Source organism: Antennarius striatus, chromosome 18 (genome assembly GCF_040054535.1).
Source record: "Antennarius striatus isolate MH-2024 chromosome 18, ASM4005453v1, whole genome shotgun sequence".
NCBI lineage: Eukaryota > Metazoa > Chordata > Actinopteri > Lophiiformes > Antennariidae > Antennarius > Antennarius striatus.
Window position 1 is genome coordinate 19401054 of NC_090793.1, and position 16015 is coordinate 19417068.

The window sequence follows — 16015 nt, forward strand, 5'->3', positions numbered from 1 at the left end:
CGGCATCTGCAGTGACAACTTAATGTGACCGGCAAAAGCAAATAACTCGTCAGTCTATGTTGCAGCATTTAGTTCTCATCTCTTCCCTCTTATAATAAAATAGTTCATGATGAGTAATGGAATAAAAATGAGTAATAATGGCTTTGTTCCAATCTACACTTGGATCTGTCTTCTTTTTTTCCAAGACTAACTTGTTCTGCTACATTCATATCTTTTCACGTCGTAACATCAAAAATCTTCCTTTGCCTCAGCAAAGCATCACCATCTCCCTGCCAGTAAACATCCTGCTGTACAGATGCTCTCTCTTACCTGTACACAGGTAACAGCAATCACAGCTTGGACAATCCTAGAGTAGTTCCTGGTACAACAAAATCAATTGAAATTTAACTTATTTCATGCCAAATCATACCAGAAGTCACTTTACGTATGTAAAGAACTGGTTTATTATTCATATAATAATTTTATTTCGTCTTGCAGGAATCTTCAGCGAGTTCTGAATTAGTCAGCCTGAACAGAAACCTGGGATTGTTCTTATTCTCTATGAATGTGGGCTAGCAGGTTGATGCAGAATGTGAAGAGCTTTCCTGTATGTTTTGTGGCGATCCTTCCACAGTAACGGGATCCTTTAATCGCTGAATGAGCTGACTGTAACCAAGGGAGGAGACAACTCGGGGGGGAAAAAAAACACAAAAAGCTAAAAAGTTTATATTGTGCAGGTCAAAAATTGCACAAGTTTTGTAATAGATGAATTTAAGATTCCAATGAAACACTAGAAATTGGAATTGTAGCTTTGAGAGCAACAGTCTAGTTACAATATATGAATGTTGCAAAGAATCATTTTCATAGACGTACCGTAGTTTCCGGACTATTGAGCGCAACTGAATATACAGTATATCCCTTACACTCTTATTTCTATAGCACTTATTTCTCTCTTCTCTTATAGTCCAAGATCCTTCAGGAATAAAATTTTCTCTGATTATTTTTGTGCCGCGCAGTCCCGGGATTTTCAACCTTTTAGGGCTAGTGTGCCGACGTGACCCAGGGAACCTCTAAACCTTTTTAAGCTTGGTTCACTGACACAACCTAAGGTATCTAAACCTTTTTAAGTGGGGCACGCCGACTCCCACCAGGGCCTTTAACCCAGGACTCTACCAATTTTCCTTCCTGACCAACTTTTTCACAACACAACTACATATGTATTTGTTCAACTGGTGCCTATTTCCTCCGGGATTGACAATCCAGACAGGCTGTCTGACAGAATTTTAGAAAAGATGTCTACTTATCTTTGTTTGCGTGGTCAGACATTGCCTGGTTTTCATGAAGAATATCACCTCTCTGGAGTCACGGGTCATGGCACCAGTTTGTTAGGATTTTACTCTGAAGAAAACCCTCTTCAGTTGAGAGGTCTATCTTCAATGATGAGACAAATTATAGTCCAAACAAGGTTTACTGAAGAAGTTCAGCAGCTTAAAAAGTTGGTGAAGATACATCGCTGGGCTCTTGAACAGATGCAGCAACTAGAGAAGAGCCCAAAATGGTCATTGAATGTGATCTTTATAGTGTTTAGGTTAGATGATCCTTGAAGGGTGAGCTCACCATCAGAATGTTCATTGACCATGATCTTTATGGTGTCTGGGTTAGGTTCTCCTTGAGGGATGAGCTCACCAGCAGCCTGACTCAGCATCGCGTCTATCAGTGATCTACTGTATGTGTTGTGTGTGGTCTGTACTTCTGTGTTTAGAAAATTATGTGGTAAGTGTTGTGTTATCTATGTGTGCGTTAGCAGATGCGTTTTGTGGTCATTTCTAGTTAGATGGAAATTCCCAACAGTACATAAAGTATTTTTGCAGCACCTGTCTATAAACTGCAGGTGTCTTGTTATAACAAGATATTTCCACAGAAAGATGGTATTTATCATAAAAGGCGCATCATACGGCTTTCTTTGTGTGACTTCTGTCATTAGGGGTGTGCATGATGTGCGAAATGTCTGTTCAAAACTTGTCTGTATCACTCATGCACTTCCTGCTAGAACGCACCCTGGAAGATTTAACCCGTAAAAATATATTGATTGGCTGCATTGAAACCAGTGGGTTCAAAGTGTGTGAAAAAAGTATTGTCTTGTATGCTGGAATTTACGGTATTTAAATACATGCTTCAGGCTTGCAGGGGAATGGCATAACCTTTAAAAACCTTTGCCCACGGACATACTGACACAAACCTGCTTTGATAATTAAAGTGGATTGAAGGAAGACGCTTGTCACACAAGGATAAACTAAAGTCTGAGGACTCAAATCTGTAAAACTTTGAGGAAAATTGTAAAGCTGAGATGAACAGACAAACACGGAAAGTAGAGAAAAAGAGGAGTAATGAAGACAGAGGACAGTGGGCCAGTAAAAGAGAATATATACTGGTAGTTGCAGGAAATGTTGTAGGTCTGGGCAACGTGTGGAGATTTCCTTACCTCTGCTACAAGAACGGTGGAGGTGAATATTAGTTATGTTTTAATATCTTTGTTAAATATGGTGCTATCATTATTTCCATTACAGACATAGCTTTTATTTACTTATAGGTGCCTTTCTGGTGCCATATGGTCTGTTAGCTGTATTTACTGGGATACCATTGTTTCTACTGGAGATCTCCATTGGTCAGTACACCCAGGAAGGATTCATCACCTGCTGGACCAAGTTGTGTCCACTGGCAAAGGGTGAGTAGAATTAAATAAAACATGTGAACCGCAGCAGAAGTGTAATGCTTGTATGTCACACAACACAAAATGCCTTAAAACTACTGATCCACTAACTGTGGTCATTATTTCCACGTAAGGGATTGGAATTGGTCAACTGATCATTTCATTCTGTAGCAATGCCTACATCCTAATTGAAGCCTGGGCTCTCTTCTACCTGGTGTTCTCATTCAGGTCCCAGCTACCCTGGGCCACCTGCAACAACACCTGGAATACAGGTAACAGGTAAACCTTTGAAAAAAAGTAAAAATTATGTTCTTTCTTTCATTTAGTAAACAGTATAAACTATACAAATACACCTGAATCAATTAGCTAACTGAAAAATGGATGGCTGCTATTTTAGTCACATGGGACCACCAACGCCTCAATGATTATTCTCCTGAGAAGTATTTTAGGCTTTACATTCCTTTTTCCTGCGCTGATGTCTAGTTTAGCACAGAACAGCAACAGCTGTGTCAATACGCCACGTTTCCAAACCACGTTTCTTTGGAATCAGTCTTTATTCTTTTTTTTATGTTTACCTGAATATTTAATCAAAACAGTTTGTTCTGTGGGGAAAAAAGTCTGTGTTGCCATCATGCTAACTGCCAGTACATTGTAATAAATAATTATAATGATTGTTTTACATGTTCGGGATTCTGTAGTTTTGCCTGAACAGCTAAATAAAACCAGTTTCTAATTCATTACTTTGTTCTTTATTTCTGTACTTAACTGCAGTTCAGTTCTGCTGATTAAAAATCTCAAAGGTCTATAACCGTGTTGAGGTAACCACAATGCAGTCATAAGTGATATTTAGCCATAAGGTCACCAGATAATCTCAAAAACCTGCTCATCAGGCTACAAGGTACTAATCCTCACTGAAATCTGTTCCTCAAACCAGCTGACTGTCTGGATCTTCAGACGTTTAATTCATCTCATGTGGCTGCAAATCAGACCAAAGGGACTTCTGCAGCGGTAGAGTTCTGGGAGTGAGTCTAACTTCTGTTTATTCTCATCAACCATAATTAAACTAAATATTTTCATGTTACTTCAGGAGACATTTCTGCATTTAACTTATTCTGGTTCTTAGTGGGTTGAAACTTTCTATAGTTGATCTGCCATACTGAGAGAAATCTCTGCAGATTGCAAAAAGGTCAAACACTTTTGTTGAATTAAACTAGAAGATTATCTACAATAATCTGTCAAAGACTTAATGTTTTCAATTTGGTTTGTTTTTAGATGACCTCAAATGTTGGATTTGTCTTTGATTTATACAAAATTACCAATCCATTGCTGTTCAAAGTGTTTCTAAATACCTTTGATGTCACCTGTCATTCGGTTAAATCTCTCCATCTCCTCAGACGGAGGATGCTGGGCATGTCTGGAGGCATTGAGGAGCTGGGCAGTGTCCGATGGGAGCTGGCCTTGTGTCTTCTGGTCTGCTGGGTGTTCTGCTACTTCAGCATCTGGAAAGGAGTCAGATCTTCTGGAAAGGTCCTGTAGAAAATCTTTGTGTCATTCTATTGTAACAAATGCATTAAAAATATATTTTCAAGCTCATTTTCTGAAAGCCCATCAACAAATTATAAGCAAAGACCAGGATTTTGTTTCTTCTAACACCACAGTTACATGAAATTTCATGAGAAAAACATAATTTATACAAATATAATTTGAAAAGTTGATTAAAAAATTGTTTCATTTACTCTTTGATTAAGGCTGCGTATTTCACAGCCACGTTCCCCTACCTGATGCTCCTGATTCTACTCGTTAGAGGCTTGACTCTACCTGGAGCTTCTGAAGGGATCTACTACTACCTGTACCCAGACATAAACCGCCTGGCTGACTTTCAGGTAGATTTAGTATTTTATTGGTCTCTTTGTATTCTCAATAATCACATTTTTCATGAGGCTTTTCAGAATTAATGATACTTTTCATACACTGCAGGTCTGGATTGAGGCGGGATCCCAAATCTTTTTCTCCTACAGTGTCAGTGAAGGTCTACTGCATGTCCTGGGCAGCTACAACGAATACAACAACAACTGTTACAAGTTAATAAAAAAAATATATTAGGATTTGTACACTTTTTTACTTGATGAAATTCTCAAGGAATTTAGTGGGCCAGAAGACCTAACAATGTTGTGGATTGCATGATTTTCAGGGACTGTTTCTGGATCTGTCTGCTGAACAGTGGAACCAGTTTTGTTGCTGGATTTGTCGTCTTCTCTGTTCTTGGGTTCATGGCTCACCAACAGGGTGTTAGTGTAGAGACTGTAACTGAGTCAGGTAGATTTCATCAAATGAAATGTGAAACATCTTATTTGTATAACACTTCAGCATAAAGATTAACACAGTATAACAGTACCAGCCCTCTCTTCATTCCCTCCACAGGTCCAGGTCTGGCCTTCATCGCTTACCCTCAGGCAACGGCTCTGATGCCTTTACCACAGTTCTGGACCATCTGCTTCTTCCTGATGTTGATTCTACTGACTGTTGACACACATGTAAAAACTTCTAACACATTTACTTCTAAATAATAGATTTAAAAACACAAAAACTTTTTTTTAAATTTAATTTTCTTCCCAGTTTGTAACAGTGGAGAGCATTTTCACGTCAGTGAGTGACTTGTTTCCAAAATTCTTTCGTGGACCAGTGAAGCACGAGATCTTCGTTCTCATTTTCTGTTTGTCCAGCTTCCTCGTAGAACTTGCTCTGGTTACTGAGGTAAAATAAGTTTTTCAGTAAAAACCGACTGAGTGAAACACACATTATATTTCATTTCATCATTATTGAATCACTTTTTTTAAATTCACATCTATAGGGAGGGATATACATTTTCCAACTCATTGACTTCTATGGTTCCACCAGAATCTCTGTGAACTGCATGGCTATCAGTGAATGTCTGGCTGTTGGCTGGATTTTTGGTGAGTGGGATTAGTTACAGTTTGACTGATGCCCTGGATTAGCAAACAGGTATTAGTGAACGACTACACTGTAACTGTACAGACATTCTGTCTTATTTATGTACCTGTTGTATTTAATATAGTGTTCCTATTCATTATCCCATGACAATTATTTCTGTTAAGGTTAGGTTTAGCATCAGAGTTAGGTTTAGCGTTAGGGTTACGGTTAGGTTTAGCATTAGGGTTAGGCTTAACGTTAGGGTTACGGTTAGGTTTAGCATTAGGGTTAGGTTAGGGGTAGGGTTAGGTTTAGCATCAGGGGTTGGTTTAGCATCAGGGTTACAGTTAGACTTAGCATAAGGGTTAGGTTAGAGTAGAGTTAGGTTTAGCATCAAGGTTTGGCTTAGCGTTAGAGTTACGGTTAGGCTTAGCATTAGGGTTAGGTTAGGGATAGGGTTGGGTTTAGCATCAGGGTTAAGTTAACATTAAGGTTAGGTTACAGGTAGGGTTAGGATAAGGTTAGGTGTTAGTGGTTAGAGATAGTGTCAGTTTTAGGGCCAGGATAGGGGTTAGGGGTTACAATTAGGGTAAGAGGATAGGGTTAGGGGTAAGGGTTAGGGGTTTGGTTAGGGTTACGCGTTCGGGTTAAGGTTAGTTGTTAAGGGTTAGGGTAGGGATAGGTGTTAGGGTTACGGAGTTAGGGTTGGGGTTTAGGGTTGGGGCTTAATGTTAGGTTTAGTTTCATGTTTAGGGTTCGGGTTAGGGTTTACCTCTACTAAGTCAAACCCTCTCCAGGAGTTTGTTTGCATGAAAAATGATTTGAGTTCAAATATTCTTTTTAATTTTTGGTCAAGGCCAATAATAGAAATGTTAATTATCACCATGAAATTTCTTTCGTGGTTTGAGATTTTGTTAATTTGGACTTTCATTAGGTGCTGACCACTTTTCAACCATCATTGAAGAAATGACCAGTCATAGACCCTCTGTTTTCTTCAAACTTTGCTGGAAATATATCATTCCTCTGCTGTCACTGGTGAGTCACAAACATTATTTGTCGTTAAAAGCCAGCCCTTTCAAAAAGACAGATTAAATGTCCATACATTGAATTATTGTGATTCAAGGAGATCCAAGCTCCAAATTCAGATATACTGTAGATAATGACACATATGTTTGTCAAAAATTTAACACACATGTCAAACACTATGACACGCAATCAAAGATCAAATTAGAGGGCAAACAAAAAAACTCCTAATGATATATATTAATGTATGCTTTCTCGAGGTTGGATTATTTAAAAGTTTCAAGGTGTTCCAGAAATCTATCTGAAATTATTTCTAACAATCCTTTCATGTTGTGAAAATAAACTTGTATTGATGAAACTTTTTTAAGTCTATTAGTTTAAATATAATAGAGCATTTTAATGTACATATACAATTAATACAAAAGTCCATTAGAGTACAAGCGTTTCTGTCCTTTTTGTAACCCATCGATCCACCATTTGTGGTGAGAGTGTTTTGTCCAGCAAAATACCAAAATAAAAACCAAAGTACAATGAGGATGATGTTACAGCCAAAACAGGAATTCTTTTATTGATACGCAGATCATCAGTACAGATCAATCGAGAACAGCCACTGGATGCATGTCTCCTGACACTTTTATAGTCACAGTCCTCCATTTGTGTGTGTGTGTGAGCTTAGTACGTGTCCTATTCATGAGAAAACAGGAAACCAATTGTTCCCGGCAACTGTCCAAACCTAGGTAACCACCCCATGTCAGGTTGACCCGCTTCCTGTCTTCCTGTTTTTCGGACAATCTGGTTATTTGCTGCCAAACTTGAAAATGTGTTTCCTCTGATTGGAAATGTGACCTACACATGCATTATTTCACTTCCACACATTACGTACTCCAGATAAGGAGCATTCACTCTTAATCTTAATACCAACAACTCCACCAAGAGCTCAGATCAAACTGTCAAAAGTAAACATGCCGATTAAATATGAATGAAAGAACAAATGTCAAATGTTAGCGGTAACACAAGAACATTTACTGTCACAACAAGCTGCCACTTTGAACTAATCTAAATCCAAAGCTACATTCTTCCTGGTGTAGCATTATTGTTATTATCAGTATTACTACATACTGTATGGCCAAAACTCACTTTCAGATCATCTACAATTAGCACACACTGCATTCAGGTCATTCTGGAATATTTTTTCTTCCCAGATTTCCTTCATCCTGTACCTGGTCGATCACCAGAACCTCATGATCGATGACTATGTATACCCGAAGTGGGCGTATGCAGTAGGATGGACCATGACCTTCTCCTCTGTTCTAATGATACCACTGTGGGCAGCTGGACAGATGTGTCTGACACCAGGACACATCAAGCAGGTCAGCATTGAGGCTAAACATTTGTCTACAGGAGACTATCAGTTCCAAGCTACTGAAGGTTTCCTTGAAATCAATCGATACATCGAATACTTTAGTTTTCTGGTATTAGTACATCAACTGCCCCAAACAGATTAAATACTGTCAAATGTCTGTACTGTGGTGTGTGTTTTGACTTGGTGCATACCAAGGACCCAAAATGCAAATTGGAATGCTGGGCAGGAATTGAAGAATTAATTCATTGAGACTCCCAAACAGAAGGGCAAAAAGTTGAGGGTCTAAGAGTAATCTGTGAATTCCTCAACTAAAACAGTTCGCACACTCCTGAATGGTTAAGGTTGGTGTTGTTGCTGCCATGTTGCGATCATATAACAACTGCTTGTTTGAATAATGATCTGGCAAGGAATTGATGAGGTGCAGAGGATAAGGCGAAAAGATCAAAAGCCTCTATGTCAAACCTCAAAGAAGTAGGGGGAGAGAAAACGCTAGGAGGCAGAAGAGACCACAGGAGAAGGGCAAACTAGGGAAAGTTGACTGTGCTGTGAAAATAGAAAATTCAACTTCTCTTGTTTGTTCCAGCGTTTGTCTGTTCTTTGCCATCCTGATGAAGATCCAGCCTGGCAGAAGAGACAAATGGGAGTGGAGGAGACAACCGTTGAATTGATGACATCTGCAGTGACAACTTAATGTGAACTGCAAAAGCAAAGATCCTACTCCAATGCACACCTAAAAGACTTCAGTTTAGAGATTTTTAGCAGAGGCTTTTCATGTTTCATCACTGAATCTACATTTTCATGTTTAGATTGTGTCTTACATTTTAAGCTGTAAGTAAAAATGTCAATTTTAATAAGTATTGCCGTTTCTACTTATCTGTCATCACCTCTCATTGATAATTCATCAAACAATATTGAATACACAAAGGACTCTGGGTGAGATGTAAATGAAGATTTCATTGCTGAAAGACGAATGAAGCAGGAAAGCAGGAAAAATCATCTATCACAAACACGGTAGAAAGGAAGACCACTGATCACTTGTAAATCAACCATGTTTCAACATCAAATTTTCATCATTACCGATTACGAGACAAGCGTTCCCAACACGAAGATTGTTGCCCCAATGTCAGGGTCTCATTGGGATAACTTTAAAGGTCAAATAAAATTAAATACAATTCTCAATTGTTCATTTGTTTTTGTATTTGTATTAGGGTTGTAATTTAAACGTTTATGAACCCTCCCCATACTGATATTAAACAACCTTATTACTCTTACCTTTTCCCATACTCGTATACACTGTTTAAAACACATTTGTATCAAAGAAAAGTGTTTATGTAGTATACGGAAGTGCGCTGCGTTCCAAGAGTCCCGGAACACAGCGCACTTCCGGATGCTGTCAGCCAATAGCATGCGCGTAAGTTATCATGTGACTACCTACTAAAAATCCGCAATGTCGTGAAGCCAGGCATCTTGACATGTGAATATGCGAGGGATTACTGTAAATTAAAAATATATATTAAGTACTATAACTATCAGGTCTTTTTACCACAAGTTCTAAGACCATCTGTAAGAAGACCATCTGTCCAACATGGTCATTTTTCTTCTATTGAGTGATCTTGGACAGTTTTGCTTAATTTTCCTGACCCTTTTGGGTTTGAACCTGTGATCATTTTCCTTGAGTTGCTGTTTGACAGCACTTGAAGTGATTGTTAATTACTTTACCCGTTTGGTGTCTGTCTGGTCCAAAGTCCTTAGTTTCTTAAAAAATGCGTCATAGATTGCTACATCTCTGAGAAAGGCCTCCAGCCATTCACTCAAAATGTGAGGCGGAAACCACTACTCCAACTTAACCGGTTACATATTTACATATGAATCTTCATTGGAGGGCATGTCATAGTCAGACAAGACAAACAGGCAGTCAAACCAGCAAAGATCAGACAGAAGAACTGTTGGTGTAATCCAGATACTCAAAAGGATAACTAACATCCGCTAGTTAAGATGAGCAGACAAAGAAGAAAAATGGAAGATTCAAGTGACAGAGGACAGTGGGCCAGTAAAAGGGAATATGTACTGGTTGTTGCAGGAAGTGTGGTTGGACTGGGCAATGTGTGGAGATTTCCTTACCTCTGTTACAAGAATGGTGGAGGTGAAACTATTTTTAGCATAGATGCATTGTTTTTGGAGTAGCGCAATGAAATTATGTTTACTAATTATTAGTCATAATTATTACTAATTATGACTAAATAGACATTGCTCTTTTCTTGCCAAGGGAATTTATTATTTCTTTCACCCATAGGTGCCTTTCTGTTGCCATATGGTCTGTTAGCTGTAGTGTGTGGGATACCTCTGTTTTTATTGGAGACTTCAATTGGTCAGTACACCCAGGAAGGATTCATCACCTCCTGGTGGAATCTGTGTCCTCTAGCACAAGGTGAGTTGATCTAAGCTGAAGTAAAACATACACTATATGGAAGGAGGAAGAAAAACCCAAACATTTTGTTTTACTTGAAATAAAAAATGGATAATTTCTCAAAAAAAATCAGTGTCCTGGACTTTGGGAGACCCCGTTTCTAACATTCTGTTTGCATTGTAATTAAAGGCATTGGGATTGGACAACTCATCATTTCCCTTTGCTTTTTCATCTACATCCTGATTGAAGCATGGGCTCTCTTCTACCTGGTGTTCTCATTCAGTCCCCAGCTCCCCTGGGCCACCTGTGAGAACCCCTGGAACACAGGTAAGTAATCTTAACAGATTACTTTAATTTGATCTTGGACAAAAACCAATATCTTTAACTCCATGGTAACGTGATGATGTTCGTGTTTCGCTCTACTCAACTTTGACTTGAACATCTACTACAGTACAGTCCTTTCAGTAAATTACAGACACTTTATGCCACTCTAAACAGCTATAAATATAAATATTGCATATGCGCATTCCTAACAGCATTACAACTGTCTTTACTACCATCTAAAGTATGTTGTATCGTGATTGCTGTATTCACTGTTTTTAATGTTGTTCTACACATGTTGAGATGTTGATTGTTGGTTCTAGACAAACACAATGAATAAATGTATGTGTGACTCATTCATATTAATGCTTGAAGAAAAAATTTTTTTTTTGTTTTAACAAACCCATAGAGCAACATAGCAACAGCATTATCCAAATATCCAGAGGCCATTTGATGTTTTCAATAGACTTTGCTTATAGCTTTTTATTTGCTGAAAATTGGCTACTTGGCTGAAACAGTCAAAGTTCTTCTGTCTGAGAAGACTACACAAAATGCAATAAAATATTAGACATTTTTCGGTAATGACATGACCCCTACAACACAATAAGTCATGTTCCTTTCTGTTCCTTCTACCAGCCGACTGCTTTGGACTTCAGAATTTAAATGCATCTAATGTAACCACAAATCACACCAAAGGCATGTCAGCAGCGGCCGAATTTTGGGAGTGAGTCTGACATTTACTTATTCTGATCTTGAAATGTCTGTCATATTTCACAACTGCCAACATCTTAATGACAATGAAGTTTAATCTAATCTAATCTTCTTTCGTATTACTTTGCCCTTCAATGACTCTCCTAGTCCTACCTGTTAAACCTCTCTTTTCTCAGACGGAGGATGCTGGGTATGTCTGGAGGTATTGAGGAGCTGGGCAGTGTCAGATGGGAGCTGGCCTTGTGTCTTCTGGCCTGCTGGGCGTTCTGCTACTTCAGTATCTGGAAAGGTGTCAGATCTTCTGGAAAGGTCCTGAATCTTTAGATAATGGTGCTTATTATTAATAATAATCATAATAATGACTGATTTGTCTTTAACAATTTCCTTTTCAATGAAGGTAGCATATTTCACAGCCACATTCCCCTATGTGATGCTCCTGGTTCTACTCATTAGAGGCTTGACTCTACCTGGAGCTTCTGAAGGGATCTACTACTACCTGTATCCAGACATAAACCGCCTGGCGAACCTTGAGGTGAATTGTTTGCTTGCAACGTTAACAATGTGGTTGAGAGAACAGTTCAGATGTTTTCTTTCATCTGGCTCCAACGCTGCCAGCTACAGCCTGAAGCGTGTATTTCTTTCGATTTTCTTTGTTGAAGAAAGTTATGAACACTTTTGGATATTTCTCTAACTTCAATATCAGGGTTTCAGACATGGTTAGTTGATCTGAAATTTAATTTTAAATCAGCCAAAGGAGAATATGATTGAAAAATTTCATTTGTATTTCTCATGGTACACCAATGGGTCTCTTGAGTGACATTGACTGACTAATATTCTTACACTTCAGGTCTGGATTGAAGCTGGATCTCAAATATATTTCTCCTACAGTCTAACTGCAGGGACTCTAAATGTCTTGGGCAGCTATAATGACTACAACAACAACTGTTACAAGTAAGCACATCACAGACGTGACAACCATTAGAATAGTCTGTTTTTTTGGCTTAGGTGGTAAGAACATTATCCACTCATCGAAAGGACCATGGATTGAACCCCAGTCTCCCTACTCTACTTTCCGATATGTTTTTGAGTGGGATGCTTCACCTCAATAAGCAATTTCCCCCTTGGGGAATTTGACCAATCCGTGCTTCTCACGGATGCAGAGAACAAATTTCATGACATCACAATGTAAACAATGGGATATCATTATACTATGTGTCATTGCATGTGACAATCAAGCTTCCTACTCTTAACTACACAAATATTTTGAGTTGTCCTTAACGTTGTCCCTGTCTGACCTCCAGGGACTGCTTCTTTCTGTGTTTGCTGAACAGTGGAACCAGTTTTGTAGCTGGATTTGTCGTCTTCTCTGTTCTTGGATTCATGGCTCAGGAACAGGGTGTTACTGTTGACACTGTCACCGAGTCAGGTACAGTATATTCAAAGACTACATAAAATGTGATTTTCAACATCTTACAGAAAATTATCCCTGAATCATGTCGTTTTGACAAAGCCAGCCTTGGGTTTACACAGCCACCCACATTAGATCTCCTCTCTAACAAGTGATACTACTGATTAGTGTCTGTGGTTGACAATGTACTCTGTAAATGTAATCTCCTCTCATCTTTTCTCTTCAGGGGTCACCACAGCCAATCAGTGTCCTCCATCTAACCATGTCTTCTGCATCCTCTTCTCTCACACCAACTACCTTCATGTCCTCTTTCACTACATCCATAAACCTCCTCTTTGGTCTTCCTCTAGGCCTCCTGCCTGGCAGTTCAAAACTCAGCATCCTTCTACCAATATATTCATTATCTCTCCTCTGGACATGTCCAAACCATCTCAGTCTGGCCTCTCTGACTTTATCTCCAAAACCTCTAACATGTGCTGTCCCTCTGATGTACTCATTCCTGATCCTATCCTTCCTGGTCACTCCCAGAGAGAACCTCAGCATCTTCATCTCTGCTACCTCCAGCTCTTTCCTCAGTGACACTGTCTGTAGACCAAAAAACAGCGTCAGTACAGAAAAGACAGGAGACAGAGCTGTAAATGTAATACAATCAATATTATTAATAATGGTTGCATCTGTGCTGCTTATAACATGCCAATGTTATAATTTAGAACTCTATTATTGTTATCAACTTCTATTTTCCTAGTAATTTACATTATGCTCCTTTTCAATGCTGGTCTGGTCTCCATAACACCTCGGGAGCAAAGACCAATCACATTACACGGATTACATACTGTTTCAGATATGAGCTTCAACCATGAGGATTACACACCATGGCCACATCACTGCACTGAAAAAAAACAAAACTCAGTCTCTTTTGTTAGCTGAGGATTCCCTAAACAGCTACCAGTCTTACAGATGAACATTAATCCAGTATCTTCTTGTTCCCTCCACAGGTCCAGGTCTGGCCTTCATTGCTTACCCTCAAGCGACGGCTCTGATGCCTTTACCACAGTTCTGGACCGTCTGCTTCTTCCTGATGCTGATTCTACTGACTATCGATACCCATGTAATACCATTTGGTGCATTTCCTACAGAAAGATAATGCATGAGGTTGAGACACCACCAAGCCAATCCTCATTCTATTTCTTTTCCTTTAGTTTGTGATTGTGGAGAGTTTTGTCACCACAGTGAGTGACTTGTTTCCAAAGCTGTTTCGTGCACCAGTTAATCATGAGATCTTTGTCCTCATCGTCTGTGTATCCAGTTTCCTCATGCATCTTACTTTGGTTACTGAGGTGAATAGAAAACCAGTTTTTTTAAGTTTATTTAGCACAAGCTGATTGATAAATACATCCTAATTTTTGGTTTTAAAATCTGACATCATTCTGCTAAAGGGAGGAATTTACGTGTTCCAACTTCTTGACTTCTACGGTTCTACCAGAGTCTGTCAGAACTTCATGGCTATCTGTCAGTGTGTGGCTGTGGGATGGATATTCGGTGAGTAAAAATACAACCCGTGTCTAAAAAGATCTCGACATTTTGCTGCCAAAAATGATTTGAGATGAAGTGAGGGCAAAGCAGAAAACTGGAACTGTCCTGCGGTCAATGTTTTTTTTATCCTCTACGAAAACTGTAAAAATTATACCAGACACTGCAGGACTTTGATTCCACAATCAGAGTCAAACAAGAGTGTACCTTATTAACACTGGTCCTCCCAAACCAGTTCCTTCATTACCTGAGATGACCAGGCAAATCACACGGGTTAGTTATGCCAGAAATTGGGATTCGTTCATCATCACCCTTGGCTGCCAGATGGCTCCAAGGCATCCAAACATGTTAAAGCATCACCAGATTTAATTTTTAATCCAATATTCTGGATTTTCAACAGGTGCGGACCGTTTTTGTAGCGTCATTGAGGACATGACGCAACACAGACCTTGTGTCTTCTTCAAGATTTGCTGGAAATTCACCATTCCTCTGCTGGCACTGGTAGTCTATTTGTGACCGCTAATCATTCAACTGTTCTTTCACTAAGTTCCACCAGCAAAGCCACTGTAATGTGGATGTCAGATGTTCACTAAAATGGCTCCTTTACAGTACATTCTAATACAAATAACTGTTTTTCTCTGTTAATAAGAAGCAACAAAGCAGCAAAGTGTCAATATGTCTTAATAAATATTTTCTATTTTAATTTGTAAATTGTAGCAACCTTTCTGCACAACTTTTGTTTTGCCAAAACTGTCTTTCCTCAATCTATCAGTTACAAGAATCTGTAGGTAATGGAGTGGATTAATATAATTTTGTGTTTTCGCATATTGCAAACTTATTTTCTCAGATTTCTTTGGTCCTCTACTTGGCTGACTACAAGCATCTCAGGATTAGTGACTATGTTTACCCCGACTGGGCTTATGCAGTCGGATGGACCATGACCCTGTCCTCCGTCGTCATGGTGCCCCTGTGGGCAGCTGGACTGATGTGTTTCACAACAGGAACCTTCAAACAGGTAAAAGACGATTCTCACTTCTGAGGGTTTCGTTCTATGAATCCATGCACTGGTATTGAAAAACCAAAAGGTCTCAAGAGTCTAAAACTTGGTGGTAGAAATGACTTGAAGTATGTAAATGTACTCATCTTGTTGGTTCCAGCGGTTGTGTGTCCTTTGTCGTCCTGTTGAACGTCCAATCTGCAAGAGGAGAAAAGCAGGAGAGGAAGATATTGACCAACTTACAAATCATCTGACCTAATGTCCCAATGACTTAATGTACTTTGTTTGATTGAACAGGACGTACTATATTGATGTAATTTGAATTTAGATACATTAGATACATTACTTAATGTCACTAAAATGGAAGTTGAACATGTGATTGTTAATAAAAGCTTTAAAAAATGTATAGTCAAGCCTGGGTCTTAAAGTTTTGCTAATTCACTAGTTCACCTTCATATTCGAGATCCACCCGCAGAACAACTAGAGTAGATTGCATGTCTATGACAGTTCTTGGATTAGACCACTTAGACTATGGCACTAATATTATTTAACACTCTTTTCTTTTTTCTGCAATTTAAATTTATCCTTATCTGTTAAATTGTGGACATATCTATCAAATTTTTAAAAATGCAGTA

At 38.9% G+C, this 16015-nt stretch overlaps 2 protein-coding genes across 3 annotated transcripts; both read left to right on the top strand.

The window, feature by feature from the left end:
- The first annotated feature begins 2326 nt into the window (after positions 1 to 2326).
- On the top strand, positions 2327 to 8697 carry LOC137611794 (sodium- and chloride-dependent GABA transporter 3-like). Its single transcript, XM_068339889.1, has 14 exons — positions 2327 to 2483; positions 2570 to 2704; positions 2824 to 2961; positions 3624 to 3711; positions 4084 to 4216; positions 4438 to 4572; positions 4667 to 4770; positions 4881 to 5005; positions 5111 to 5223; positions 5306 to 5443; positions 5541 to 5643; positions 6555 to 6655; positions 7846 to 8013; positions 8590 to 8697. Exons 1-14 carry the CDS (start codon positions 2327 to 2329, stop codon positions 8695 to 8697), a joined length of 1746 nt encoding a protein of 581 aa, XP_068195990.1.
- A 1194-nt stretch (positions 8698 to 9891) lies between these two features.
- LOC137612438 (sodium- and chloride-dependent GABA transporter 3-like) lies at positions 9892 to 15767 on the top strand. 2 transcript variants are annotated; one of them, XM_068340969.1, is made up of 14 exons: positions 9892 to 10149; positions 10300 to 10434; positions 10603 to 10740; positions 11371 to 11458; positions 11622 to 11754; positions 11843 to 11977; positions 12293 to 12396; positions 12747 to 12871; positions 13849 to 13961; positions 14053 to 14190; positions 14290 to 14392; positions 14784 to 14884; positions 15231 to 15398; positions 15541 to 15767. In XM_068340969.1, exons 1-14 carry the CDS (start codon positions 10002 to 10004, stop codon positions 15637 to 15639), a joined length of 1728 nt encoding a protein of 575 aa, XP_068197070.1. In that variant the 5' UTR covers positions 9892 to 10001; the 3' UTR covers positions 15640 to 15767. The 2 variants fall into 2 exon arrangements, with proteins under 2 accessions (XP_068197070.1, XP_068197071.1); XM_068340970.1 differs by having other exon boundaries at positions 10663 to 10740.
- Positions 15768 to 16015: the final 248 nt, after the last annotated feature.

Bases quoted from the DNA above. Each gene is read 5' to 3' on its own strand.
- LOC137611794 (XM_068339889.1), top strand. From the start codon at position 2,327: ATGAACAGACAAACACGGAAAGTAGAGAAAAAGAGGAGTAATGAAGAC. The intron at 4,573-4,666 runs GTAGATTTAGTA...CATACACTGCAG, and splicing joins ACCGCCTGGCTGACTTTCAG to GTCTGGATTGAGGCGGGATC. The intron at 5,224-5,305 runs GTAAAAACTTCT...TTTTCTTCCCAG, and splicing joins TACTGACTGTTGACACACAT to TTTGTAACAGTGGAGAGCAT.
- LOC137612438 (XM_068340969.1), top strand. From the start codon at position 10,002: ATGAGCAGACAAAGAAGAAAAATGGAAGATTCAAGTGACAGAGGACAG. The intron at 11,459-11,621 runs GTGAGTCTGACA...CTCTTTTCTCAG, and splicing joins GCAGCGGCCGAATTTTGGGA to ACGGAGGATGCTGGGTATGT. The intron at 15,399-15,540 runs GTAAAAGACGAT...TGTTGGTTCCAG, and splicing joins CAACAGGAACCTTCAAACAG to CGGTTGTGTGTCCTTTGTCG.